At 41.0% G+C, this 27,290-nt stretch overlaps 1 protein-coding gene across 1 annotated transcript in view; it reads left to right on the forward strand.

Annotated features, from left to right (window-relative positions):
* Window positions 1-390: 390 nt before the first annotated feature.
* The window catches only part of gnaz (guanine nucleotide binding protein (G protein), alpha z polypeptide), a 33,064-nt gene continuing 6,164 nt past the window's right edge, over window positions 391-27,290 (forward strand). The window contains exons 1-2 of the mRNA XM_026173991.1: window positions 391-742; window positions 16,643-17,936. Of these exons, the coding sequence (XP_026029776.1) occupies window positions 17,214-17,936 (723 nt within the window). The 5' untranslated portion in view covers window positions 391-742; window positions 16,643-17,213. The remainder of the gene's footprint in view (window positions 743-16,642; window positions 17,937-27,290) is intronic.

Consider the following 27,290-nt stretch of genomic DNA (forward strand, 5'->3'; position numbering starts at 1 on the left):
TACACCATCGTCCAATCCCCCTCCCATTCCTTTGTCGTCATTTCTCCCCTCCCTTCCTCTCTTCTTCTGTCCCGTTCCCTCCTCCACCTCCCTCTCTCCCTATCTTGTATGTTTTTTTTTCAGTCATCAATGAAATCACAACCAATCCTGCTGCTGCACTGTCAACAAGGAGACAGCTCTTTAAGGGGCAGATCTACTTGCCATATATACTTATAATCTAACCTTCAGGATTGCTTAAATACCAATGTGTGTTTTTCTAGCATAAAGCAAGGATGCTGTGGCTCCCCCATCAAAGCCTGCTTTCTCTCTCTTTCTCTCTCTCTCTCGCTCTCTCTCTCTGTTACTCTCATGATTTAATCCTGACCATTTCCCCCTTCTCTCTCTATCCCTGCTGACTCCTCCCTCCATTTCTGCCCTGCGCTCCCTCTCGCTGCCTCTCCGTCTCTGACACACTCAAACACACGCATATACACACCCTCCACCCCCATCGCTGCAGTGTCTCAACTGCCTTGAAGCAAACAAGAGAGGATATAGAACACAGACGTTAATGAGAGCGAGAGAGAGAGAGAGAAAGAGGGCCGCGGGAAGAGAGAGATGTATATGTGAATGTTTCACTCTGTGAACATGAGGAAGGCATGAAGATGGAGCAGCAGGACTAAAGGTGGCTTGTACAGAGCCTTTCTCACCCTGCAAGGGCTTGTCTGCAGTATCCTTTGTAAATGGATGCTGGCTTGTGAACACGGTAAGCCTCGCCACTCTCACAACGCTTCCTATTTCGCTATTTTGGCTTGCTTTGAGACAGGAAGATGATATTTCACTGAAGCCGTTCTGCTGCTGAGGCAGACTGTATTTTCCCATAAAATGCACCAAAGCAAGCAAGCAGCCTGTCCAGTCCCCTCCTCCACCCTGTTAGCTCTGTGCCAGCGGACGCTGCTATCTGTGCTTGCAATTTGACTCATCATCTCTCCAGAGCATCCTCAATTCTTATAGAATGCTTTTATCTGCGTGCAGATAAATTAATTTAATTACTGTATATAGGGCAAGTGGAGGATGGATTAAATGTGTGTGCGTGTGCGAGGCTGTATGTTTGTATGAATGTCTCTATGCTCTGTCCAGGCCATAAGGTGTAACAGAAAGAGGGGAAATGAGCGAAACCGCCATCACACACACACACACGATCAGGTGTTCGGTGCTTACAACTGGCTTTACGAGACACTGAATGTGAACGTGCAGTGTGGGAGTGGGAGGTGTACCATTCCTGTGGAGCTTGGTTCTGCAGACAGTGGGATAGGAAGGCAAAATGTGGCCCGACACTGGCATGGGAACATTGTAGGATTTGCCAGTGTGGAGCTTGCTGTCCCATGAGGTAAATTTACAGCAATTAATAATCTGGATGTTGAACAGGGATTTATTTGGTTTGTTTTCTGTCCAGCTGTCTGTATCTGCCTCATGATTTTAAATCCTGACGGTGAGAAGAGGGAAAGAGGCAGAAAGCAGAGCATGTTCATTACTCAGCAGGCAAAGCAGGGCAATTTCTAACATTTTCTGTCTCAACATTTCACATTTCCAACAGAGCATTACTGTATTTTTATTTATTTATTTATTGTAAGTGGCAGTTGGAATTTTTTGTGTAGCATCAGGAGAGCATGTGTATTTGTGTATATTGTATGTGTGTTTGTGTTACATGCTCGAGAGAGAAAAAGAGAAAGCAAAGCAGGGAGGGGTTGAGGGGCCAGGGATTTAACGATAGGGAGGCAGATGTGGCAGAGGGGCGGAGGTTGATGCAGCATCGAGCAAGAGAGGGAAAGAAGGAAAGGCAAGATTTCGAACAGAATGGACGGATGAGTGGGACCAAAAGACTGTGTTAATGTCACGGTGGTAGAAAGCCAGCGCTCGTTCTGGGCGAAGACAAAGTGATGGATGTGTCTGTGATAGTTCCACCAGCAAAAGCAGCAGCGCCAGTGAGGCCCTGAGACATCTGTGAAGCAAGGCAAAGATGGTGGAAATTCCACCACGCCTTCTTTCTTCTTCTTTCTTGAGGACCAGTGATCTCAGGATGGCTCAGAAATGGTAGATTGATTAAAATAAGTGGAAGGAAATACTGTCGTACAGCATCTACAAATGCAGATAAACCCATTAGGGGCAGCAGGAAATTCAATCTAGTGTTCCTACGAAACTAAATGCTTTGCATTTTCAGACAAGGCCAGACTTTTAGCACTTTTTCGATGAACGTTCTGTTTGTAAATCACATGCAATCTTCAAGTGGGATATGACTGAAATCAATGTAAAACAAAAGGTATTGATATTAGTCATTTTGCCCACATATGTTTGACTTCAAGGGATCTGACCTGTTGTTTAGAGCTTGTAACAAAAACCTGCAGATGCATCGTGATGCTATCTCAAGAGAAGATGCCTGTCTTGGGTGAAAGAAAGAAACTGTGGGCTGTAACATTGCAGCCTGAACCAGGATTTGGTGCAAAACAGTGAACGTTTTGCATTCTCCCTGCATTCTCCCTATATCTCGCATGTTTCAGCTCCAGTCAGCAACGTGCGCTGCTCTAAATACAGATTCATCTCATTTCATTTCAGCTGTGCAGTTTGTTTGTTTTTTCCACTTCTCCCTGCAACATGTTACAAATGTCAGAGGTCACCGATGACCTTGGCTTTAAAATGAGGGATGACAAGGTCCAGTGTGAAGTATAAAGGTTAATCACATGCTTACATAATGGGCCTTCAAGTTTCAGACACAAACACACACACACACACACACACACACACATGCACATGCGCGCGCACACTTAAAAATGTCACGATACCCTCATGCCGATCACTTGGACGTGAGGTCGGAGAAAACAAGTGTATATATATATATATATATACACATATATATATATATATATATATATATATATATATATATATATATATTTTTACCCAGCACGCCCCTGTGGGCGGTTTATCCTTCAAGCTCGGGTCCTCTACCAGAGGCCTGGGAGCTTGAGGGTCCTGCGCAGTATCTTAGCTGTTCCCAGGACTGCGCTCTTCTGGACAGAGATCTCCGATGTTTTTCCCGGGATCTGCTGGAGCCACTCGCCTAGCTTGGGAGTCACCGCACCTAGTGCTCCGATTACCACGGGGACCACCGTTACCTTCACCCTCCACATCCTCTCGAGCTCTTCTCTGAGCCCTTGGTATTTCTCCAGCTTCTCGTGTTCCTTCTTCCTGATATTGCTGTCATTCGGAACCGCTACATCGATCACTACGGCCGTCTTCTTCTGTTTGTCTACCACCACTATGTCCGGTTGGTTAGCCACCACCATTTTGTGCGTCTGTATCTGGAAGTCCCACAGGATCTTAGCTCGGTCATTCTCCACCACCCTTGGGGGCATCTCCCATTTTGACCTATATATATATATATATATATATATATAACGTGGCAGTGTGCGGTTACACTGCACTGCTTTTCATATTCAAATAAGAGCAATAGTGTAGCAAACCCTATGCTGAGTTGACCTCCTTCCACCTCTTTTGTTACTTGCTACATCCATTCCACTGGGTGACATAATGGCAGGGGACAGCAGGGACACAGTTGGTTTTAAAGTGACAGCGGCTGTTGAGGTAGTCACTCGCAACACCGAGCAGGCCAGCGTCACCGTCCGGTGCACTTTTAGCAATCTTTTTAACCTTGTAGGTGAGCACACCACCAGCTTGGACAATTAAACTCAGCTCTATTACAGTTAAGTACCAAGGGGGCCTGAGCGTAGCTCCCTCAGCAGCCTACTTAATAAAATGATTAATCTAAGGTGTCATTTATTTCCTGGAGGGGGACCAGCAGAATTATCACACAACTCTTACAGCGTTTGTCTTGGTAGTTGTGAGAGTGAACATGAAGCCCAATCTTTATGCAGGCACGGTTAAATAAACACTAAGGAAATGCGTGTCCCTAAGGTATGTGTGTGTGTGTATGTATGTTTGAGCTGCTTTGCCGCTATGTTCAGGCGGGGCACCGCTCTGTTCAGCTGGCTCAGCATTTGTGTTTGTTTTGGGTCTTTAATCCTAGCCAGGTACTGGAACAAAGTGTCATCTCCACACAAACAGCTGTAAGACATGCTTTGGCAGCTCATTTTCAACAGGCAGCCGCTGATTGTAGAAAGGGCTAATAATCGACTTCACAGTAAAGCATCAATGAGGGAAAGCTGTCAGAGGAATCGAACAAAATCTTAGGGTGGGGTTCAGTGAATGAGTAAGGATTAGACTATCTTTGGTGTTATATAAAACCACACCAGCTCAATTCATCCTTCTCTCTCTCTCTCTCTCTCTCTCTCTCTCTCGTTGCCCTCCTTTCTAATCTTTGCTGGTAGTCGCATACAGGGGACTGTCTGTTTTCCTGAGGCAGGCCAGCAAGAGGGCCTTGCTTCCAGCACTCAAATCTGAGTGATGAGAGGGCACAGCAGAGGGGACTAACAGAGCAACTTTGTGTTCCACTGCACACACATAACAGTGGTCATATGACAACAAGGAGGTGGTGGAGAGAGAGGGTGGTGGTGAGCGAGGGCTACGGCCTACAACCGACTGCTGAGGGATGTTGATCTTCAGTGGAAGAAGTGAAAGCTGATATATGCCACATATATATAGAGAGAGAGAGAAAAGGAGAGGCAAGCTTTACAGTCTGTACTCTTAGTTCAGGCTTTCTGGATCACAGCCACTTTTCTTTGTTTTGATGAGGGCGTGCAGGTCGCCTTTTCCAAGAAAACATCTGAAAATGACGTGAGGCTGGTGGTGTATCTCGGTGACTTCTTCTTGCTCCTTGCTGTTTCCATAAAGTTCGGCACTTTCACATAGCCGATGCTCTAGGCTCTTTCTTCATGTAAACACACAACATACAGTTAAACTATACTCGTCTAATTGAACTCATTTATTGAAAAACATACTTCATCGTCATCTCCAAGACTTCCGCACCAGAAACCCACTGTAACATCAAAGATAGTTTGCGCCTAATAGTTTAAGTAGCACTTTTTTCCCTTTTCATTTGTCATTGTCCTTTGTGCTTTAATTCTACAGAGCTCATTGGGTGGGTTAATGGCAATTAAAGTGTTGCATCTGCTGCAGTGTAAGATGTTTCTCTTTTTCCTGTTCCCGTTATCAAATCACTAACAGCAGATAATGCCTGTGGGTTGTAGAAGCCTGAAAGTGTCTGTTACCCGCAATTTCCTTCTGTTAGAGAAGGCGTTTATCTTATCTGTCATGACCCAAATGAATGCTGTGCTGTAGTGAGTGTTTGAATGCAGATTACAGTGTTCATAGCACCAACCTGCATTTGATCTACCTAATACGGTTCAAAAGCCGAAGAATGCCTACTGTATCCAAAGGCATGCATGCGCGCCCCCGTTTGCTTTTATACAGCAGCACGTGCACGCGAGCCTCTAGTGTCCACCTTGTGCCATCTTATCCCTTCACATCACACAGCGTACAGGCTCAGCCTGTGCACAAACATGCCATTGTCATCGCTGGCTGGCCTTGTGATTCAGTGTGACCCGCTGGATTAGAGAAGGGGGAACACAGCCGCTGAGATGAGGAACATTAAACAGAGTATTATCACGGAAAAGCATCTATCATACAGCGACCTCACCCCCACCCTGTCTCCACCCTCTAAATAGCCCACTGTTTTGGGGGAGTGGAGAGAGGAGAACACTGCCCATCATTGTTTTCAGTAATGAATGAGTTGTGTCCTCACATGTGTATACTACGCAGGCATCTTCCTCAGAGGTCTGCGGTGAGGACGTGATGGAAAGTAAGAACGTGAAATGTTAAAGAAACAATTTTGAGGGCTAAATTAAGAGTTTACAATGACCAGACTCAGATATGGAACTTTTTTTTAAAAGAGCATTTAAGGCCATTTTTGATCCACAGTGTTTCAAGAGTGTTTACAGAGGGAACATAAGTGATGTTGGTGATTTTGAGTTCACTTAACTGCAACCACCAGCCAATGGTTGGTCTCCTGACACGTGTTTTTGAAGCAACTGTGCGGTCATTACAGGTTCTCAGAATGCCTCTCCTCAGATGCTTCTCAGACACATGGCTGCAGACTAGACTAGTTATTCTTTGACAGCCCATTCAAATGCCTCTTCAGTGTATATATGTTGTTAACTATCTATCAGCTCTCAGCCTGGATGACAAGGCTTACTGCTTCTTTAGTTTTCACTATAATCCAATCTCCTCTCAAGAACGCTGATGTATAAGAAGTGAGGATTATTAGTGTGTTATTAGAAAAAAATGAAGGTTAAGCCATATGGTTAAATCTAAAGAGGTGCAAACTGCTGAATAGAGCTGTGAATGTGACGTAAAGTGGGGCGACCACAAAGCTCTGACTCATCACATAGAACCGGGCCTTCTAGGTTGGAAAACTTTGTTTATTTAATTCCTGTGAGATATGCAAACCAACAGAGTGCCTTTCAGTTATCACGATCGACAAGACACATGGCATGTTTATCTGAAAGCATCACATGGACCACCATAATCTACAGAATCTGTATTAGCAGCTAGCATCAGTTTGCAGCTCAAAGCATGAAACTCACTGTCTGCTTTATGTCGCTCATTCTGCAGCGTTGTGTTGCAGCACAGCCAGTCAATGAACTGAAACATGAAAATCATTCAGTGCAGCGTTCAGATAACCCAGATATTATTTACCAATTCTTTCTGTCCTATTACACGTCGCAGCTCTCTATAAACACACTCTGTGCTTTCATCCTACTTCATCTAGCTAGATTTCTGCCCAGCGTGCCCTGCTTCACATGATAATACTCGCAACAGTGAATAATCTATCAATTAGAGTCAATCTATGTTTGTTTGTTTTTTACCCGTGGAAGCAAAGTGACAGCAATTATCTACACAACAAATGCAGTATGGTTAAAAAATCCAGCCTTTTTTATTTGTTTGTTTCCCCACAAGGATTTTTGAGAGATTTAGATTGTCATAGCCACAGTAACCAGTTCCATTTTATCTTGCTGTGTATTAGCTGTTAGATGTAAGATTTCCTGGAAACCTTCCCAGACTGGTAACATCTCCAGCACCCTTTCCAGAAGCTCGAGCAGCACTGATTTAAGACTCCTCTCAGCCCCTGCTCTGCTTCTTGGTAGGAGACCTAAACAGAATGCCACTGGGACAAATGAGAACACACAAACCCAGCAGTACAATTAAATAACATACACAAAAGAAAAATTAAGAGTGGGTTATGTAACTGCTCGTGCTGCTCCAAGCTAATTTGTCAGCAGCGCTGCCTGTAAATGATTACTTTTTTCACAAGGCCCATTTTAGTGTCTTTTTCTTATTTTCTGTGATAAGAAATCCTGGTTATCTGGGTCATAATTTCCACACTGGAGCCACTCAAGTATATCAAGCTGGCAACGATGATAGAAAGGCTGCAGCATCTTTCACAATATATTATTGTAACTTAAAAAAGACAGTTACCAACAGGTTATCAGTCACTGAGTGAAATGTCTTGTTTTTTGTAAATGTAACTTGAGACAATTCATTCTTAACAACTGTGATTGCCTCGTGCAGCTAAAGCTTCGGTGTCCTTGCTTGTCCTTGTGCAGACACCTACAAGTCCACATTGGAAACTGTTGCAAAACCACTAAAGGCACAATTGGAAACATTACAAATGATGAAATCAGAGTTCAGAATGAAAAAACTGCACAAACTGATCAGCAGTAACCGCACAGCACAACTGCATGCAACCACACAAAATGACAGGCGCACTTCATTGCTAAACAAAAGCAAAATAAACAATAAACAGACGATATTATGCAATAACTTGATGAACATAAAACTAATATAAAATGACCTGAAGTATCCAAAATAACAAATAAGGAAAACTAAGAAACTATAAAAAAAGAGTTCACTGTCGTCACATCCAGTAAGAACAAACCGATAAATAGGACTTGACCTGCATGAATGTCATGTGACCTGATTTGCGTCCTCACGAACATGCAGTAGTGGCTTTTGCTGACAAAGGGTAGCGTTATTTAGATCAAGAGGTTCGGGTGTGGATTTAGAGGGACATGAAACAAAAGTGTCTGAATATTACAGCCTTCTCTCATTTCTTTCAAGAAGGTGACGTTGAGCGAGGCTTTTGTGTTTGAACTCTCTTCACTTATGAATAGCCAATATGTGGTTTTGGAGACACCTACTGTAGCAGGAATTACCACAAAAGCTGCTTTGTATACTTTGTAAGGCTATCTGTCTATCAGCACACTGCCATGACACCTCACAAGAGTGCATTTGAGTTTAAAATCAATGTCAGTTTTGTAGACGGGTATTTTCTGGCTCACAAAGGGGGTAGAAATACATCAAACGCGCCACTGGTCCCTCCACTTAAGCCTCTCCGCTTATGTCTGCTATATAAACATGTAACATTTGTCAAAGATTAAAGTTTGCAAGTCATTTTGTGGCTAATGTAATAATCTCTAATATTTCTCCATATGGTATCTACTTCACTCACTCGCTTTCTCTGTATCTGAAGCCGGATCAGCTAAAAGGCAGTTTGAGCTTTCAGACTTAATTTCAGTCATGTGTAGTGCATCAACCACAATGATGTTGTGGTCCAAAGTATTCAGGAAAATACTGTATAAGATGTGAATCACATGCCTTCAATTCAAATTAGTTTTTACCGAGCTAAATATAAAATTCTCATCTTCTTCCAAATAAAACACTTCCTTATTTCAAGAGTCTTTGCTGTATGAATGTGGATGTGTTTTTTTTTAAATATTTATGGTAGAAGTAACATAAAAACATGAGCACAGCTCCAAATAATATCCATGACTGTGTCAATGCCAGCCTGACAGATGAGGGCATTTTCTTATATATACCTTAATTTAGGAAAGAAAGCTTTTAAACTTATTGCATCATCACCTGTCGGTCAAATTGACTTAAGAAAATCCAGTCTGTACCAAATGGTGTTATTCATAACTTCTTGGAAGTTGCAGTCATCTCAGATTATTCACCACCTCTGTGGTAATCACATGATTGGGCAACTGGCTTTAAGGGCTGATGGTTTTTAAGAATCTCTTACTCGAGAACACCTCAGTTTCGTTTTAGACTGGACTTTTCTATATAAATACGACAATTACTCTGAAGGCAGAAGTGAAAAATGACATACTCAAAGGTTTGATCACTGCTTTATATTTAGAGATTAGCTTCTGTTTCATTTCTGAGGTTTCAGATATGACTATAAAAACAGGGGAAGAAAATTCTTTATCTTGATTCCAGTAAGTTGCTTACTTACTAGTAACTTTTTTTTGTGAGCAGTAAGCAAGCTTTCAGTCAGCAAAACAGATGCCTTTTGGTCAGAACACATAAGCACTGTTCCAGCACAGGGTACAAATGCTCGACTGGACTGGGCTCCAGAAAGTTGGGTGAAGTCCTCGTCGTTCTCGTGTCTTTCCCAACCCACTCCTGCGGAATCTGTAGGACTTGTGGGGCAGTCTGTCCTGTTTCAGGAGGCTGGAGTGGTCTACAAACATGCTGTGACTGGTGCTACCTGGACCCAGTGGTTCCCAGTGGAACATTACATTGGGAAAAAATGTGATATACACAACGCAAGGTCATCCACACCACCTATCAGTGGTTTTAATGCTGCGGCTGATAAGTGTTCATCAAGAAGAATTACGTGAATTTCTGTGTGATCCTATTAGAAACACTAAATGAAATAGTTGCAGTTTCACGTCACAGGTGCCACTTCCCAGATAGTTCTGCTTATATTACAGTCACACAAGGGAAAACTGGTGGGAGACTGTAGCATGACCAAAATGATTGCAAATGTGTGCAATGAACTTTAAAATGGTTTCTTCACAGACAGGGACAACTCGCACTCAGTTGGCATCTTCAAAGCAACTTTGGTGCACTAAGACTTCAATAAAATGGTAATAGGACAGAGTCAGTCTGCATTTAGTCTGTCATCACCTTGCAATTGAACTGCATGCAGTCTCTTTGTGATAATGGTTAACTGTAATCATTCGATTAAAATGGCAATTCTGTTCCTGTCTACATACACAGAAATTCACAAGAATGGCCTGAAACTCATAGATTTGAATCCAAAATTCAGAAACTCCTCCATAAATAGTGATCTAGTTGGCGTACTTTACTTTAATATAGGAATTGGAGTTGGCCTGTCTGCGTTTATTAATTAGATAGCAGTTATTTGCAAACCTTTGGCAATTTGAGTCAGTCTGAGTCGGACTGTGATTGTTTGGAGATGGGCTTCTTACCACATCTGCACAATCACCTTGTAAGTGGTCACCAAGAGGTTGAGGGTGCTACACACTCAACCAGTTTGTTACTGCAACTACTTGCAACCTGTGACTGTAGATTTCTTTCAACTCATAACCAAATGCAAAAAAAATAAATAAAACAAAAAAAAAAAGGCAATAATCAGACTACCTAGTTGCAAGGTCTTTGCTGCCTCATTTTCACTCTAGTGTGACTGAGACATTAGTCATAATAAATGTCCTACCTTTTGGATTCATTCAGTATGGATTTCAATAATTGCTGATTAAATAATAAATCTGCCTGTGAATTAACTTGCACACACACACACACACACACACACACACACACACACACACACACACACACACACACACACACACACACACACAGCCCTGCTCACCTCATTCATAAACCATTACAAGATGACTAAAAGCACACCTGCACTTTTCACCTTTCTTTTAACATTCGACATTTTTCCTTTTCATTTATAAAAACAGTAGAATTTCCATTCTGCATATCACCAGCAGTTCTGTACTGCATTTGTCAGTCTCATCATTGCACATCTCAGCACCGTCTTGGACCTTCAGTTGCCTTTTCTTTGTTATTCCGTTGACATAAGTTTCATTTCACAAAGCAGACTTCAGCAACATGTCTTCATTAGCTGCAATCAGATCTTCCAAACATGCTTTCTAATTGCTGTTCTTATCCGGAAAACTAAGTTCACTGTCAGGATCTGGTCACCACTCCAGTTTAATTTTAACTAATGTTTAAATTCTGTTTAAAAACTAAGGCTTTTAACTGATGTGACTAAAAGAAACACTTTCCCTACCTACCTATATGGTGTGATCCTTCCTGTGTGTTTAAACATCAGTATGAGATGTCAATGTTTGTTCACATACTGTCCATTCTGGTAAGTCATCTGTAGTCGTTACATAATGCATTTTTCTTTGAACAAATTTCATGTCTGAGCAATACCATTCAGCCTCTAATGGATTAAAATCGCCACTCAATCTAATGTGACTGACCCTAATTGTAAGAGCATTTTCGTGGGCTAAATAACTACAGCAGTAGGACAGTAGGAGAGGTTATACAACAGAAACCACCGTGACTGCATATACTCATCTTGAATCAATCGTGTGATTGTAATTATTTGCAGCATGGTGAATTAATAATTAGAGGTAAGCCTCTGGGAGCAGTAGTGAAGGGGGAGATGATGGGCCGTGTGCAGCCAGAGCTGTGCAGGAAAGGCAAGAGAGTGACCAGGCTCTGTCACATGATGGCTATCAGATTTCTTCAGCCCTCATGATGCATCAAGATGCTGTCCTTTCTGCCTGGCCCCCGTGGCTCTGCATTCACTCATCACTCGGCCTCCACGCTGATACTCAGTCATTCGATGTACCCATAACACTCACTTTCTAGAAGACGGTCTGCAATAGTTCTAGTACAAATATTCAGAACTATTTTGTGCAAAATGCAGCAAAATCAAATCAATAGTTAGTGTATTTAGTCAATGCAACAAAACAAACAAACAAAAAACAAACAAACAGGAGAAGCTTTGTATTGTAGACTTGCAAACAGTTTTTCAATCCATTTGCAAGGTGAGCTCCTCCAATGATCTTTGAGACCTTGTAGTGGATTCATGCTGTGTTAAGCTGAGCAATTTTGCACTTTCCCAGACAAAAACTGACCAACAGGAGAGAATCGTTATATCTTACAGTGCTCCAGTGTTGCACTGTGAGAGAGGTTCAAAGTTGGTAGTTGCAACTAAAAATACTCTATATGGACAAAAGTACTGGGCCACACCTATTAATCTTTGAATTCAGGTGTATAAAATCAAACACAGAGCCATGCAGTCTGCCTTTACAAACATTCGTGAAAGAATGCGTTGTTCTAAAGAGCTCGCTGGATTCCAATGTTGTAATTGAACAAGATGCCACCTTTTCAACAAGTCAGTTTGTGAAATGTCTTCTAATGGATATGTCACCGTCAACTGTAAGCACTGTGACACATTGTGTGTAAAAGTCACCAGTGCTCTGTTGACTTATTTTCTTTAGTTACAAACCTCCTCTGGCATTAACATCAGCACAACAAATTTCCCCTGAGAGCTTCATTGCACAGGTTTACATGGTTAAACGGCTCCTGTAGGTGTGATGTGTAGGTGTCCCACATTTGTCCATGTAGTGCAACTGTGGTCAACTGAGCAACCTATAGGGCGAGACATGAAAGCGCACAATAATCAAAAATACATTGGCATAATAAAAAAAAAATACAAAAACAAACCCAAGTGGAATAAGTGGAGGCAACAAAAAAAGAAAACAAAGTTACTAACTCACATGATTTATTACAGCAGCAGGATGCAGTTAGAGTTTGCCATCTAGTGCAAATATTCAATTCAGTTCAGGTGTGTAACAATTCACAGCAACGGCCGCCCCAAGGTAAAGATCCTGCGGTATTCTGGAGAAAACCCCAACATTCAAGCGATCCCTTATGATCAAGCACTGTGCAATGGTGGGAAGTAAAAACTCCCAGAGAACCAGACTCGGGGAGGGGCGACCATCTGCTATAACTGGTTGGTGATGGTGGTGGATGAAGAGAAAGAGAAAAGATAAAAAAGAGAGCTGTGGCAAAACACAGACTAAGGGAAAAAGAAGACAAAAATTTGATAAAAATTGTGAAGTGATGAGTAAATATCCTCCTGGAGCCTATCGGTGGATGTTGGGGTGGTGGAATGGTTGAATCTGCAGGCAGCAATGCTTAAATGTCACGATGGGAAATTCATCAGCTTAAATACACAGAAAAAAAACTGGTGAGGTGTGCTTGAGATATGGCGTGAGGAGACTGAGACACGCTACATAAATGACCCTATGTGACTCGAACCAGCTCATAGGCTTCACGTCATTTGTGACATCAGAAATGCTGCTTGTGTGTGTCGTCCAGAGGTCTTTTTGTCAACAGCGGCATGCAGTTTACTAGACTGCTGAAAGCCCACAGTCTGTAGGCGCCTTTAGTTTCATCTGTCTTCATGTATTCTTGAACTGGCTCCATGATGTTGAGATCAGGTCACAGTGGCATCTGTTGTATATTGCCTGGATATATTTGGGGTTGTTGTCATGCTGTGGAATGAATTTGGGGCCTTTGTGATAGTATTGTGTCTGGTTACAATTACATTTTAAGTCTTTGCGCCAAACTCTTTGTAAGTTTTACCAAAGCCTGAGATGTATCCTTGTAAAGTAAAGTTGGCACTGTAAGCATGATGTGAAATCCTGATATAGAAATGATATTTTCTTGACCTTTAAAAGCTAATTATTTATTTGCTGTCGCTTGCATTTGGAGCTATTTCGACTTTAAACTAGACTGTATAATTTGTTACAAAGAGTAAGCATGTTTTCATCCTCTAGGCACTTTCCTAATTAATTTGTGTTTGTTTTTTGTTAAAATTTTGTGGGTTCCTGCTGCGATATGCTCTAGTTATCCATGTGTAAGGAAGAAAAAGGCCACGTTCCTCTCCATGCAGTGTGTAAATGTGTCTAATATTACTTCACCAGTGCACTACTTCCACAGAAATTATCAAATAAGAGGTATAACTTCAAAAAGTGCAGAAATGTCAGAGCTGCATATTTGTGAAATAACAAAATGGAATGACTTCGCACGCAGCTTTAATGTGTTTCATGGGCTCTAAAAATCAGTGATGTGCATTAACCGGTTTGGCTGGCTTTGCCATTTTGAGAGGGTAGTAAGGTGCCTGAAGCCAGGAACCAACTCTCTTTTCTGTCTGTGTCATGATGCTTTATTATGGCTTTGTTCTGCTTTGTTGTCCTTTGTCTTTTGAAGAGTGGACGCCACGCACCAGAGTAAAAAAAGGTGCTCTCCTTCTCTCTGTGTGTGTCTAAAGATAATACCAATATTCTGCCATCGCTTAGTCTGTTCCAGTGTGCACCCATTTGTTGCTGAATCTGATAGAAACAACAGTAGCACAGTTATTCTTGCTTGTAATTATTCACGTCAGCCTCTGGACATTTGAGACATTTATGTAAATTCAAGCAACCAAGCTTCTTCCAATGCAGTATTTGTTTTATTTAAATAAAAGTGATGCCATATGCAAATAATGTATGAAAATGGGAGATGAACGAAAACTATTTGCATGTGAAATATGAAAGATAGCCACACATATGACTGGACAAAGAGTAAGAGCTTTGCAGTAGCATGAAAGCATGAGAGGCACCTGCTGGCTTGAGCCTGTTATTTTCCACTTTGATAGTAAATAAGCATTTCACCTTGTTTTACTGAACACCAGCGCAGAAAGAGTGCAGGCAGAGACACTGGCTTGTGAGGGAACTAGCATGAGATGCTGTTGTTTGCAAGAGAAAACACATTTTTGTTTACACTGCATCACTTCCCTTTCAAACGGTGGATAGTGTTTGTTTGTTTTTTGTTTTTTTAGTTTATCTCGCCTGGTTCAATCCTATGTTTGACCTTGATTGTGTATAAAATGAGTCTGTGTGTGGTACTGTTAAGTGGATAGGCAGGGTTAGCTTGCCTCAGAGTAAGTGGTAACAAAAGACTCCTGTTAAGGGAAGTAATCTGAAGAGGCAGAACATAGGTATTATGACAATGTTTAAATGGGAAGTGTGCAGGTTAGTAAGCGTGCTTTCAGTAACTATCTGCTGGATCAAGGAAGAATCAATAGTGCATTTATTTTTCATTTCTTCTTCTCAGTTTTGCATAAATATGCAGATAATAATGTCATACTAGGCTAGAGCTTGGCTTGGCATAAAAACCAAAAGCAGTGCTATCCCTACTCCCTCGAGCTCAGAAATAAATCTACCAGCACCTTTAGAGCTCCCTCATTCAAACACCTACCATAAGTACGTCTATGGCCTTTAGTATGCAGCTTGTTTGGATAACGACTTAGTCCCAGTCTTCGAGCAAAATGTTAATAGTTACAATCAGAGAAGTTTTTAAAAGTAAGCACACTTACTGCTTACATAGAAAGAAGAGGGAAAGAGGACACCAGATACTAATAATAAAATACAGAGATTAACTGACCATCAATAAGTGTTAGCATCTCTATAAAAGCAGGAGTTTTGGCAGTTTGCAGGTCTGGAGCATTCAAGTGTGTGTTAACACAATGCCACCATCTTCTTGAGAGTGGACATCCCAGCAAATTCACCCCAGGGCAATGCTCAGAAAATAAATAAATAAATAAATAAAAAAAACCAGAAAAAAACCCAACCTGAGCTACATCTTAGTTAAAGTTCATGACAGCACAATTAGAAAACTGAATAAGTATAGCTTTTTTGAAGGGTTGCCAATAGAAAGCTTCTTCTCTCTAAATTGAACATGGTAGCACAGCTTAGGTTTGCAAAGGTGAATCTCAACAAACTACAGGACTTCTGTAACAATGTCCTTTGGACAGATAAGACCAGAGTGGAGATCTTTGGCTAAGATGCAAAGCTCTACATCTGGTGAAAACCAAAGGCGGCATATCAGCACACTGTGTGGGCATCCCACATACTAAGCATGGTGGTTTAGGGCAAATGATTCAGGCTTGTTTTGCAGCCACACAACCTGGGCACCGTGTAATCATTGAATGGACCATGAACTCCTTTGTGTACCAAAGTATTTTAGAGTCAAATGTGAAGCCATCTATCTGACAGCTCAAACTTTGCTAAAATTGGGTCATGCAAGACAATTATCCCGAGCACAGCAGCAAATCCACAACAGAATGTTTGCAAAAGGAAAGATCAAGTTGTTGCAATGACCGAGTCAAAGTCCAGATCGCAACCTGACTGAAGTGTTGTGGTAAGACCTTAAGAGAGTTGTGCAGAAACAAATTCTTGCAAACCTCAATGAACTGAAGCAACGCTGTAAAGAAGAGTGGAGCAAAATTCCTCCACAATGATGTGACAGACAAAAAAAAAAAGATTACTTCAAGTTTGTACTGCAAAAAGTCTAACTACAAAATGTAAAACATGGTATTTTCACAGTAAATACTATGACTGATTTAAAAGGTATTGCCAAATGGAGCTTTTAAATGTAACTTTCGCTTTTATAACCATAGACTTAAGATGCAAAAAATACAATCCATTACAAGCAAATGAAAACATATTGTCTATAATTGCACAAAAAATGGACATGATATGAACCTCACTCCCCTAGGAGAGAGTCTGTTGTCAGCTGATCTGTTTGTGTAGGTACCAGACAAAGTAGGTAAGTGTTAATTCCTCCAGTGGTAACTATTTGTGCTGAAGTAAGCTTCTAACCTCCAGAAAAACAAAAACATATATAATGAATTGTCGCTTCAGCACAATTGTCATTAATAAAACTGTTGCTATTTATCTTGCTCACGACTCCTCTCTGTCTTGTGTGTTGGCAGATTTGGAGGCCTTCAGTTGACTGGGAGATATTTCACCACAGGAAGACCAAGCAAAACAGGCCAAAGATACAACTTTGGTGGATGATTTCAGAGGCTGAAGAAGGGCAAAACACTGCAAGAGCCATGTGGGAAGAGAGTGAAAGGGGTTTGCTATTTGCTCGCATCAAGCCTAAACACTTTCTCTACTGACATACACTGAACGTTCTCGAACCTTCCTCCAGAACATTTCCTCAGGGGGAGCCCCTGCTATGAACCCCAGGCTTCAGTAGGCAGTCAGACCTCAGAGCCAGGCCACTGTGTGGGCATCCCACAAGTCTGGGTTCTGCCCACACAGAACTCACAGACTGCCCCTGAACAAAAAGCATGAAACACTCCTGAGTCACTCGTCAGTGTGGTAGCTTTCCTGTCTTGTCCTCAACTAGTCTATTGTGAAATCTCTGAAGGCCTGTACACACAAACGCCCCTCTTCTCTCCTTCTACCGCCACATATTCAGTCACCACTTCATTACTATTTGCTTCCCCATCAAGTAGCAGCACGAGTTCCTTTGGGTTTACCACGTGGTGGAGGACCATGGGATGCCGTCAGAGCTCGGAGGAGAAGGAAGCGGCGCGGCGCTCGCGGCGGATCGACCGCCACTTGCGCTCAGAGAGTCAGCGGCAGCGGCGTGAGATCAAACTGTTGTTGCTGGGCACCAGCAACTCTGGCAAGAGCACCATAGTCAAACAGATGAAAATCATCCACAGTGGAGGCTTCAATCTGGAAGCCTGCAAGGAGTACAAGCCACTCATCTTGTACAATGCCATCGACTCTCTCACCCGCATCATCCGTGCTCTCAGCACTCTTAAAATTGACTTTCACAATCCTGACCGCGCCTATGATGCTGTGCAGCTCTTTGCCCTTACAGGGCCAGCTGAGAGCAAGGGGGAGATTACTCCAGAGCTGCTAGGGGTAATGAAACGTCTGTGGGCAGACTCAGGGGTCCAGGAGTGCTTTCAACGATCCAATGAATACCACTTAGAGGACAACACTGCCTACTACCTAAATGACCTGGACCGCATTTCTGCACCCGAGTACATCCCCACGGTCGAGGACATCCTACGATCCCGTGACATGACCACTGGGATTGTGGAGAACAAGTTCACCTTTAAGGAGCTCACCTTCAAGATGGTAGACGTGGGCGGACAGCGTTCGGAGAGAAAGAAGTGGATTCATTGCTTCGAGGGCGTGACAGCAATCATTTTCTGTGTCGAGCTAAGCGGCTATGACCTCAAACTCTACGAGGACAACCAGACGGTAAGAAAATTCAGCCCTAAAAAAAGGCCCAACTTTTGTTCTGACAGTGCAAATGCTCTTATGCACAGATGCCTAAACAAATGCAGACAGGCAGCAGCCACTCAGAGTAGTGTGAAGAGGGACGAGGCAAATATCTACCCAATTTGCACAAATTCAGTAATTATTATCTCTTGTTAAAAGTTAATTGCAGTCATGAGAGAGGGATGTTTCTCACCATCAGATTAGAACATTAAAGTGGAGACAATTCATCTCTTTTATACAACAAACACCATTTATCCGATTTACTGTGTGGATTTTAGGTACCATTTATCTTATCAGCAGCATCCTAGTCTGTAAGATTACTTCTGATTCTTTGACAGGCAAACTTAAAAGCAGAGATATCTAATAATCACCTGCCAGTGAACTGTAGTTCAGTTTCACAGCTTGGATATTCATGCTATGAAACAATCAATGCAAGAAATGGCTTCCGAAAAGTCATTTTTGCTGTGTCACTTCCTCTCTGTGCATCCCCTTCTAGAGCACAGATAAGCCTCCTGTGGTCACATGGATCCACCGAGACACACATGGTTTTTAGTTCGTGTCAGAAATTGTTTGCTATAACATCACTCTGAAAGTATTAAGGGATATGTTCAAAACACTTTTTAGAATCGGTGCTGTTAGATATTTGCTGACAATTAAGGTAACAATTGTGTAGTTTGATTACTGAGTTTCCTGGAACAATTAAGAAATAAAGATTACTCAGTAAAGCCATTGAGGCTTACATAACTTGTATGTTTAGTCTGGTCTCCTCTAAACCAATAAAATTATTAATTGCACATTTTCCTGAAAACCCTGGCAGGCAACTGTTAATAGAGACAAACTGAAGGGAGCAAATGCACAGTATCCAAATTTAGGGAACTTTGGTTGCATGATCTCTTCTAAGGAAAACAAAGATTTTTTGTCATTTTTATTTTTCAACAGGCAAAGGATCTAGGACTTTTTAATTCTCTGCATAAATCCAGATTCCAAAATAGTTCTCTCGATTAAAACATGAAGCTCTTCTCCTACCTTGGGCTAAATGTGCAAAAAAACCCCACCGAAAAACAGTAAACTGTGGTTCCACTTTGTGCGTTTGTTTTCTGTGTGGGAACATTTTGTAATGCTGCCACTTTACAGTGTAAAATTTGCAAAACACACCACTGAGCAAAACCAAACCATGTGCTGCTGCTGACAGGTGCTGCTGTTACAGCTGTGACGCCAATAAAATTTCTGATAACTGCTTGTGCAACAAATGTAATTACCACAATAAACAAAAATGAACTTAGCCACATTAATTCAGACTGGTAGCCACTTGTGACATGGTACCCAAGACTACTCAAAACACGGAATGATACTGCTTTACTGAACTTCATTTATAGTTTTAGTTTTCAATTTAGAAAGCCTTATCTACATTTTAAGTTCCTTATCTAATGTTTTTGGATGGTGAAATGGATTCTCTTTGCCTTAATGTAGTAATCACAGTTATTTTATATCTGTCTAAAAGAGGGGAACGGCTTGTGTTTGTTATCTTCTCTTCATGGTTTTGGAATTTAAACGATTTCTTCTCCATAGCATATTCATCATCTTATCTGAGTGTTTTAGAAAAGTTACTTCTTGTTTAACTGCCTCCGGGATAACGGAGGATCAACAATATAATTGTATTTGGTTATGAGGGGAGATCGTCTCTTGCTTCACTTTTTCCACGATCCCAGCATCCACTTTCACCTTGATGTTTTACAGTCAACTCCAGAAATAGCTCAAGCGCAGAGGAAACTTGGTCATTGCTGGAAGTGGACTGGCCTGATAATGCATGGGTTACCCGGATAAAACAGGGTGTACATCGAGCCAGGTTGGAACATGAAATCAATTAGCTTTATAGGTTAAAAATAAAGTCTGAGGAGAAAATGCAGTATGGTGTTAATTGAGTTCACAGAATAAAGTGTGAGGTTGTACCTGTGAGAATTAGCAGATTGTGCAGGCACTGTATAGCAATGGGAGTTAACTGGTGCAAGGAAAAACAACTTTTATTATTCAAACAAAGGCGAGGAAAGCTATCAGAGTGTATAAATCCAAAGGAAGGGGAGTTATGTGGATTGTCAGGAAAATGCATGATATACTTATGAATTTAAAAACCAAAAATGCCCTCATCAGCCACTTGATTGGGGACACCTTGCTAGTATTGGGTTGGATCTCTTTTGCCTTCAGAACTGCTTTAATGCTTTGTGGCATAGACTCAAAGTGTTGGAAAGGTTCCTCAAAGATTTTGATCCACATTGACATAATAGCATCACAAAGTTGTTGCAGACTCGGCTCCCACTCTACTACGACTCAGCGGTGCTCTACTAGATTGGGATCTGGCTGCTGTGGAGGCCATTTGAGTAAAGTGAACTGTGTCTTGAACACCGCCACATTCAAGAAAGCAGTTTGAGATGATTGGAACTTCGTGTCATGGCAGAAGATACACTGTGGCCATAAAAGTATGGACATGGTCAATAGCAGCATCCAGATAGACTGTGGAGCTGTTACTAAAGGGCCCAAAGTGTACAAAGAAAATATCTCCCACACCATTACACCATCACCAGCATTCTGAACCTTTAATACAAGGTAGGATGTAGCCATCTTTTTATGTTGTTTACAAGAAATTCTGACCCTACCATCAGAAAATTGAGACTCATCAGACCAGGCAACATTTTTCCAATTTTCTCTTGTTCAATTTTGGTGAGCCTCTGCGAACTGATAGCTTCAGTTTTCCGTTCTTAGATGACAGGAGTGGTACAAGGTTTGGATTCAGAGATGCTCTTTTGCTTATATCAGCTGTAACAAGTGGTCATTGCAGTTACTGTTGCCTTTTTGTCAGCTCAAAGCAGTTCGGCCATTATCATTATCATTGCCCTCAATGTAAAGTTGTTTTGACTGTGAATACACAGTTTTATTCTTTAGTTGGACAATTAATGCAATTCACACTTGTGTCAAGGGGAATTCTTGGCTGGAAAAGCAAGAGGAAAGATATCCATGATATCCATGCTCTTTGGCTCAAAGTAATAATTTAATCATTAAGCATTTTTGCAAAAGCAAGTTTTGATCTTGATCTACAAAACAGCACAAAAGAAGGAGGTTTTAGTGTTTGTGTTATTACGAAACAAGAGGAGTTCCCAGATGGTACAGTGGACACATGTGTGACTGCTGTGATTAAAGCATCTTTCTTTCAGCTTCACGAGTGAACCGTCAGCTGTTCAAACACACGTTAAAGTCCGTTTGGCTCGACACCACCGAACAGAGGCAGCAATATAACATAGCTAACATTAACAGTGCAGTGAATCCTCCTTGTGCTGTGATATTCAGGACTGCAAACCGAGCAGCATCACTGACTTTCAGCTTGTTGTGTTTGTGGATATATGACTGACTTTAATTATCCATAAAATCATCACATTCTCTGTAAGATTAAGGTCGACTATTGAACGGCGTATATTTTGAAGTAAAGGCTTTAAAACCAAGTTAGTACAAACATCGCTAATGTCACATAACTTTCCCGACATGTGGCCAACATGTTTTAATGTTCTTCATTATAAAAACATTTGCGCATAAATAAGTGACATAATATTCAGTACTTACTTCCGAAAGTTTACTCTTCGGCGACTCCGCTTCCGCTGTTTTTTTCAGCAAAATTATCCACACCACCGCGGCGCTATGAAATCTGGGATATGTTGGGCCATGAAGGCTACACCGACCCATCCTTAAAATTCAGGAAAATTAAGGACACATTTGAGGGCTGCATTTCGAGCAGCCTTTGAATTGGGACAGCCTTCATCGTGTCGCTGTGACGTAATCGGCCTTAAAATGCGGCCTTTAAGGCTGCAGACCGAGCAACCTGAAACAGTTTCTCATCTGTTTTGGTCATGTAAATTTACGTGTAAATTCTGGAAGGATTTCCACAAGTTTATTACTGACTTTGTTCTCCCTAATCTTCAACTGTACTATAAGGATGTTATCTTTGGCTATTATAATTTTAAAGACAAGGACAATGATGCTTTCTTTTTTATAAATTTGGTTTTTATTTTTGGCAAAATTTCATATACACAAAAGCAAAGTCCTCGGCAGAAAGCCTGAACTTCTTGTATTAAAAATGGAACTTGCACAATATATAAGGACAATCTCCTCATCAAAAAACACTAAGGCTCTCAAGACTGTTAACATCTGTAACCGATTGAAACTGCTAACTTGATTTTGGCTCTTGCAAACTTTTGTTTATTTATGTTCCCCTTAATTTATTTTATTTTTTGTACTCACTTTTGTCTCACTGTCCTTGTCACTCTTTCTGTTCCTCATTGTACTACCACAATGTCATCTTTTATGTGATCCCTGTTTTACTTGACTGTATGTCTATAATGTGATAAATAAAGTTTAAAAAAAAAAAAAAAGGCTGCAGACCCTGAATTGGGATACAGCGTAAATCCTGTCATTGGTACTTCCTGGCTTGTGTAGTTACTAGGTAACAAAAGCTCAACACTGCCCCTAGCGTCCTGGAGCACTTCCGTTGTGTTTTGGAATTTGCATGTGTTTTGGAGTTTGTACGTGCTTTGTCTCTAGGGGCCACTGTAGCTAACCCACATGCTGTGAAGTGACAGCGCTAATCACCGAGTCACATCAATCATACTCGTCAAAATTACACAAGAGAGCATGTAACTAATATTGCTTTATAATAACCATTGTCAACAATAATTTTTAACTCTAGTGAAAACTAATAAAAAATAATGCTTATTACTAATGTTCTAATTTATGGTAGTTTGTGTTGTTTACTGTACTGTAGCTATAAGATGTGGATGACATGGGCACACATTATATTTTATATGCCATTTTAAGCATGTCTTAGTGGTTAACACATGCTGCCATTTTAAAACAAAAGTTTGATAATCAGGTAGTTTTCAGTCCAAAAGTATCAAATACTGCAGTTTTCTCAAAGCGGATAGTATCTAGCATACAAACCAGGCGTACTTTGAGGTTTGTGCTGTATCAGCAAGACAAATCTCACGATTCATATGGGTTCATGTGATGAGACAAACCAAAACCAATAGTATTACAGTGCTGAAAAATCTGGTTAAAAATCTAAAGCTCTGCACAAAGTTTAAAACTACATTAGCATACAGGCAAGGTAAGCTGCTCAAAAACAGCCAGAGAAGAACAAGTTAACATGTTTGTTACACAGAGAAATTGTGTGTCTGAATTAATCTACCAAAGCTACCCGACTCTTTGTGAAAAGTAATTACCCCTTAAATCTAATACTTGGTTGAAAACATGCAATCAAGTGTTGGTGATAACTGACGATGAGTCTTGCACATCACTTTGGAGGAATTTTGGCCCACACTTCCTTGCAGAATTGTTTTAATTCATTCACCTTGGAGGACTTTTCAAGCAGAAAAGGCCTCTTCTAAGGTGATGCCAGTGCATCTCAATCTAATTTAAATCCAGACTAGGCCACTTTAAAAACCTTCATTCAGAGGTGGACTTGCTGCTGTTGGACATAAACTAATATCTGGATATTTTCCTTCAGAATTTTCTGGTAGAGAACAGAACTCATGGTTCTGTCATTCGTCCAGGTCCTGAAGCAGAAACCAGACCCAGACCATCACACTACCATCTCTTTCTCATTGTTGAATCATGAACTCTGACCTTAACTGATGAAAGTGAGGCCTACAGATCATTAGATGTTGTTCTGTACTTTACTGTCATTTACTTTTTGTGGTTAGAAAAAAAGCAAAAATTAAAAAAAAAGTGCAGATTCTGACAAAAATGGTGATTACGAAGCGAAACATTGGTGACTTTTAAAACATTAAAACTAAAATGAATTAGTATTCAGTACAGAATGCAGGGCACACATGTGTGAAGCAGGAAGTGTAAGACTCTTATGTAACAAGCAGTGTCAAAACTCTATGTCTTGTCTTACAACAGACACAACAAGCAGTGTCAAAACGCTATGGCTTGTCTTACAACAGACACAACAAAGACTATACATGTCCAAAGTCTGTTGTTTATACAGCGCTACATATAAAATACATATGTATAACAGATATTTATATTGGATACTTAGTGGTTTAAAATTGAGGAACTTGGGTATAAATTCTGGCAATTTAGTACAGCTGCCACACCACACCCAATAAATCTACATGATCATCAGGTTGCAGTATTACACCACAGCTACATCGCAAAGGTTGCCGGAAACAAGCAGCTTCCGTTCAGGGGAAACATTTTTTATACATTTCTGAGAAATGTTACATTTTCCATCTTTTTAAGTTAGGTTATAGGGAGTCAGCAATGTAGACTCCAAAGATTTAGATAACAAGGCATGACCACATCCTTGCTTTAACATTTTGCAAGATAATCTGCAATAAAGTTGAAATCAAAAGCAGCAAAATGAAGCTGGGTTGACACATTATAATAATGTTGTTAGAGCAGCTGGCTCCATAATGAGGCATTTTAAAGGTCTTTAAATATCTCTGACCTTGTTAAAAGCATGTCAGTAACACTGAATAAATTTGCACAGTATGCAAATTATTTGCGTAGACTCATTCATATTTTTTTTTATTGCATCACAAATATCGAACATTTTATTCAATGAAAACACTTGGAAAGATTATTAACATCTACATTAGAAGTGCCACAATTGAGTCACAGAGTGTAAAACCATTAGTTCGTGGGAATTAAAACTTTGCATTACAACAAGTTTCTCATGAACAAAAACCAGGGTACTGATTCAATAGTCCTACCCAAGAGTGACTCATCAGTTTTCATTTAAGTGCATCTCTGACTCACTGATTTCTCAGAGTAAGGTGGAAGTGCTGTAGGTTTGAACCCAGTCATTGCAGGATGGTTTAATAGAAAAGTTTGCCCTGAGGCTTTGTAAGAAATATATAAGAAATATATTAAACATAGTGACAAACAACACAAGAGGACTGAAAAGGAAAGCTGAATTGCACAACCACATTTGGTGTGTGGTCGTTGTTGGTGTTCTTAACAGTCATTAGAACTTTTGAGACATTCATCAGATTTTTCTGCGCATGTTTACAAATACATTTAAGCTGCTTTCAAGAACAAAAGGTCCCATTTTATTGTGATACCTTAATGCTGTGACCGGTGATCACTTAAGTGGTTTCAGCATTCAGGATTCATACAAGCAGAAAAAAATCAGAACTCATCTGACCGATAAAACACTGGTTCCGTTTCCATGCATCAACTCGCGCAAGACAGAAAATGCACCATAATAATTACAGTATATTTACCCATCATCCCATTGCCTGATGCATTTTCGCTGTCCCATCCCTGTCTTCATAATGAATCGGTTACCACGGCTACTGTTGCTTAGCAACAGGCCAGTCAAATGCTCCTAATCCTGTGCTGTTGACAGTGAGCTGTGACTAGGGAAGGGAGGATGAGAAGGGAAAGGAGCGGGGGGGGGGGGGGGGGGGGGGGGGGGGTACAATAAACAGCAGCGCTGGAGAGAATAGATGAAGTTTCATGCATGTATTGTGTTCCTGTTCGAGTGTTTGTGTTATTATGAATATGTAGCGCAGGTTTATATGCAACGGCTGACGCCGAGCAACTGCAGTCAATTCTTTTTATCTGTGAGGGGAAAATGAAAAGCATAGATATGAGATTAGCGCTTGCTTAAGCTTGTGTTTGCCAAACATGAGCACAGACGCTGACTGTACTGTCAGCTCTACTTCTATTGTTTCATTTATTATTTCAGTAATCTCTCAAATGGGAATTCATTACCTGTCACATGAAAGGACGCTGGAAATCAACGAATAGGGTTTCACGTTTTCGAATGTGGACCTTTGTTGTGTGTGCCTTATCTTTCAAGCTACAGCAGAGATGATGTGTGAACGGGCCTGGATGTAAAACATTTTCCCTGATCGGTGACTTTGAACAGTAGTGGCTGTTTTTCAGAATCGCTCGGGCATTAAATGTGTTTCAGACAGATAGTTTTTTTCAGAAATATTTCCAGCCCTGTGCTTCTTAACTGGCTAATGGGTTATCAAAGGCATTACCATCATGTTTCTTCGTATCAAATAATGGTGTTTTGGAAAAAGAGCTTTCCATTATATGACTAAGAATACAGAAGATATATATGACCCTTGTTATAGCGACATACAAGCCTAGTACCTGTCATGGCCTCTATATTTTTCTTAGAGTGCTTTGAACTTTGTCTTATTCACATCATTGTCATAATAAGGTGACAGACAAAAATATTAAACAAAATAGCCTAGATGAATTTGTTAAATTTGTTTAGCTCATGTTCAACTTTTTTTTTTTAAAGTGCTTCTGGTCATGTGTACAAATACATTGTGTTTATGTTTGTTTGCCTGTTCGTAACAGCTACACCCTGCAGTGTTGCTGCCCACAGTAACAACATTAGTAATTAAAAAGAGAGCGGAAATAGAAAGGGAGCGGTCTGAATAATGCAACTCTCAGGTGCAACAGGGAAAAAAAAGAAATATGTTGACAGAAAAAAAGCAACCTTGGCAGACAGATGCAGGGTGTCATTTCTTGTCAGGCAGTGACATGTAAATTTAACCTTAATGAGTAATGGAGAGATGGCTGCACACTTAAATGGCTTGTATTTGGGAAACAAAGCAATGACACAGTGATGAACTTCCTCATTAATACTTAAGCTTAATTAAAGCCCACACCGCTCTCTTGAGTACTCTGGCAGGAGGAGGTGAGGGGGAAGCAGGGTGTGTGTGCGTGCACATATGTGTGAGCATGTCTGCATCAGTGGGTGCTTGAAGCAAAGGAGGGGGTCTGCGTACTTTGGGGACCCCCCAACCCTGCTCTCCTTCCACCCCCCGTTAGGAAACACTTGCTGTAAAGTGATAGGTGGCCAGGTGAGGAGACTTGAGAGTCCCTTGGCTCAGCTGGCTGTCTCCTGCTATGCTCTCTTTACCATCTGGGCTCTTGTTTTGACACCCTGGAAAAAGGAGGAGTGAACTCAAACAGCCTGACAGGACCATATGCGGTATACAATGTTTAGGTCTCAGCACCCGGGATGCACACTTGTGAAGGAAGGAGAGCTTGTGATTCAATCTGATTAGGTAGCGACATGGGACTGGTAACAGAAAGGAAAACAGACAGACAATAAAAGAAAAAGGCACTTAAATGCTTAAGTGCAGAGCAGATTTGGCAAACACACTCTTATGCAATTTGTATTGAACACTAAAGCCAAAATTATTTCCTTCTTCCTGTTGTGTCTCATTTTGATTTTTTCAAGCAATTAGCTCATTTCTGGATGGGACAATAAGGCTTTAAAAAGACATTTAGACAGAGCTCGGTGAGTTGATCACC

The sequence above is a fragment of the Astatotilapia calliptera genome, chromosome 7 (genome assembly GCF_900246225.1).
Source record: "Astatotilapia calliptera chromosome 7, fAstCal1.2, whole genome shotgun sequence".
NCBI lineage: Eukaryota > Metazoa > Chordata > Actinopteri > Cichliformes > Cichlidae > Astatotilapia > Astatotilapia calliptera.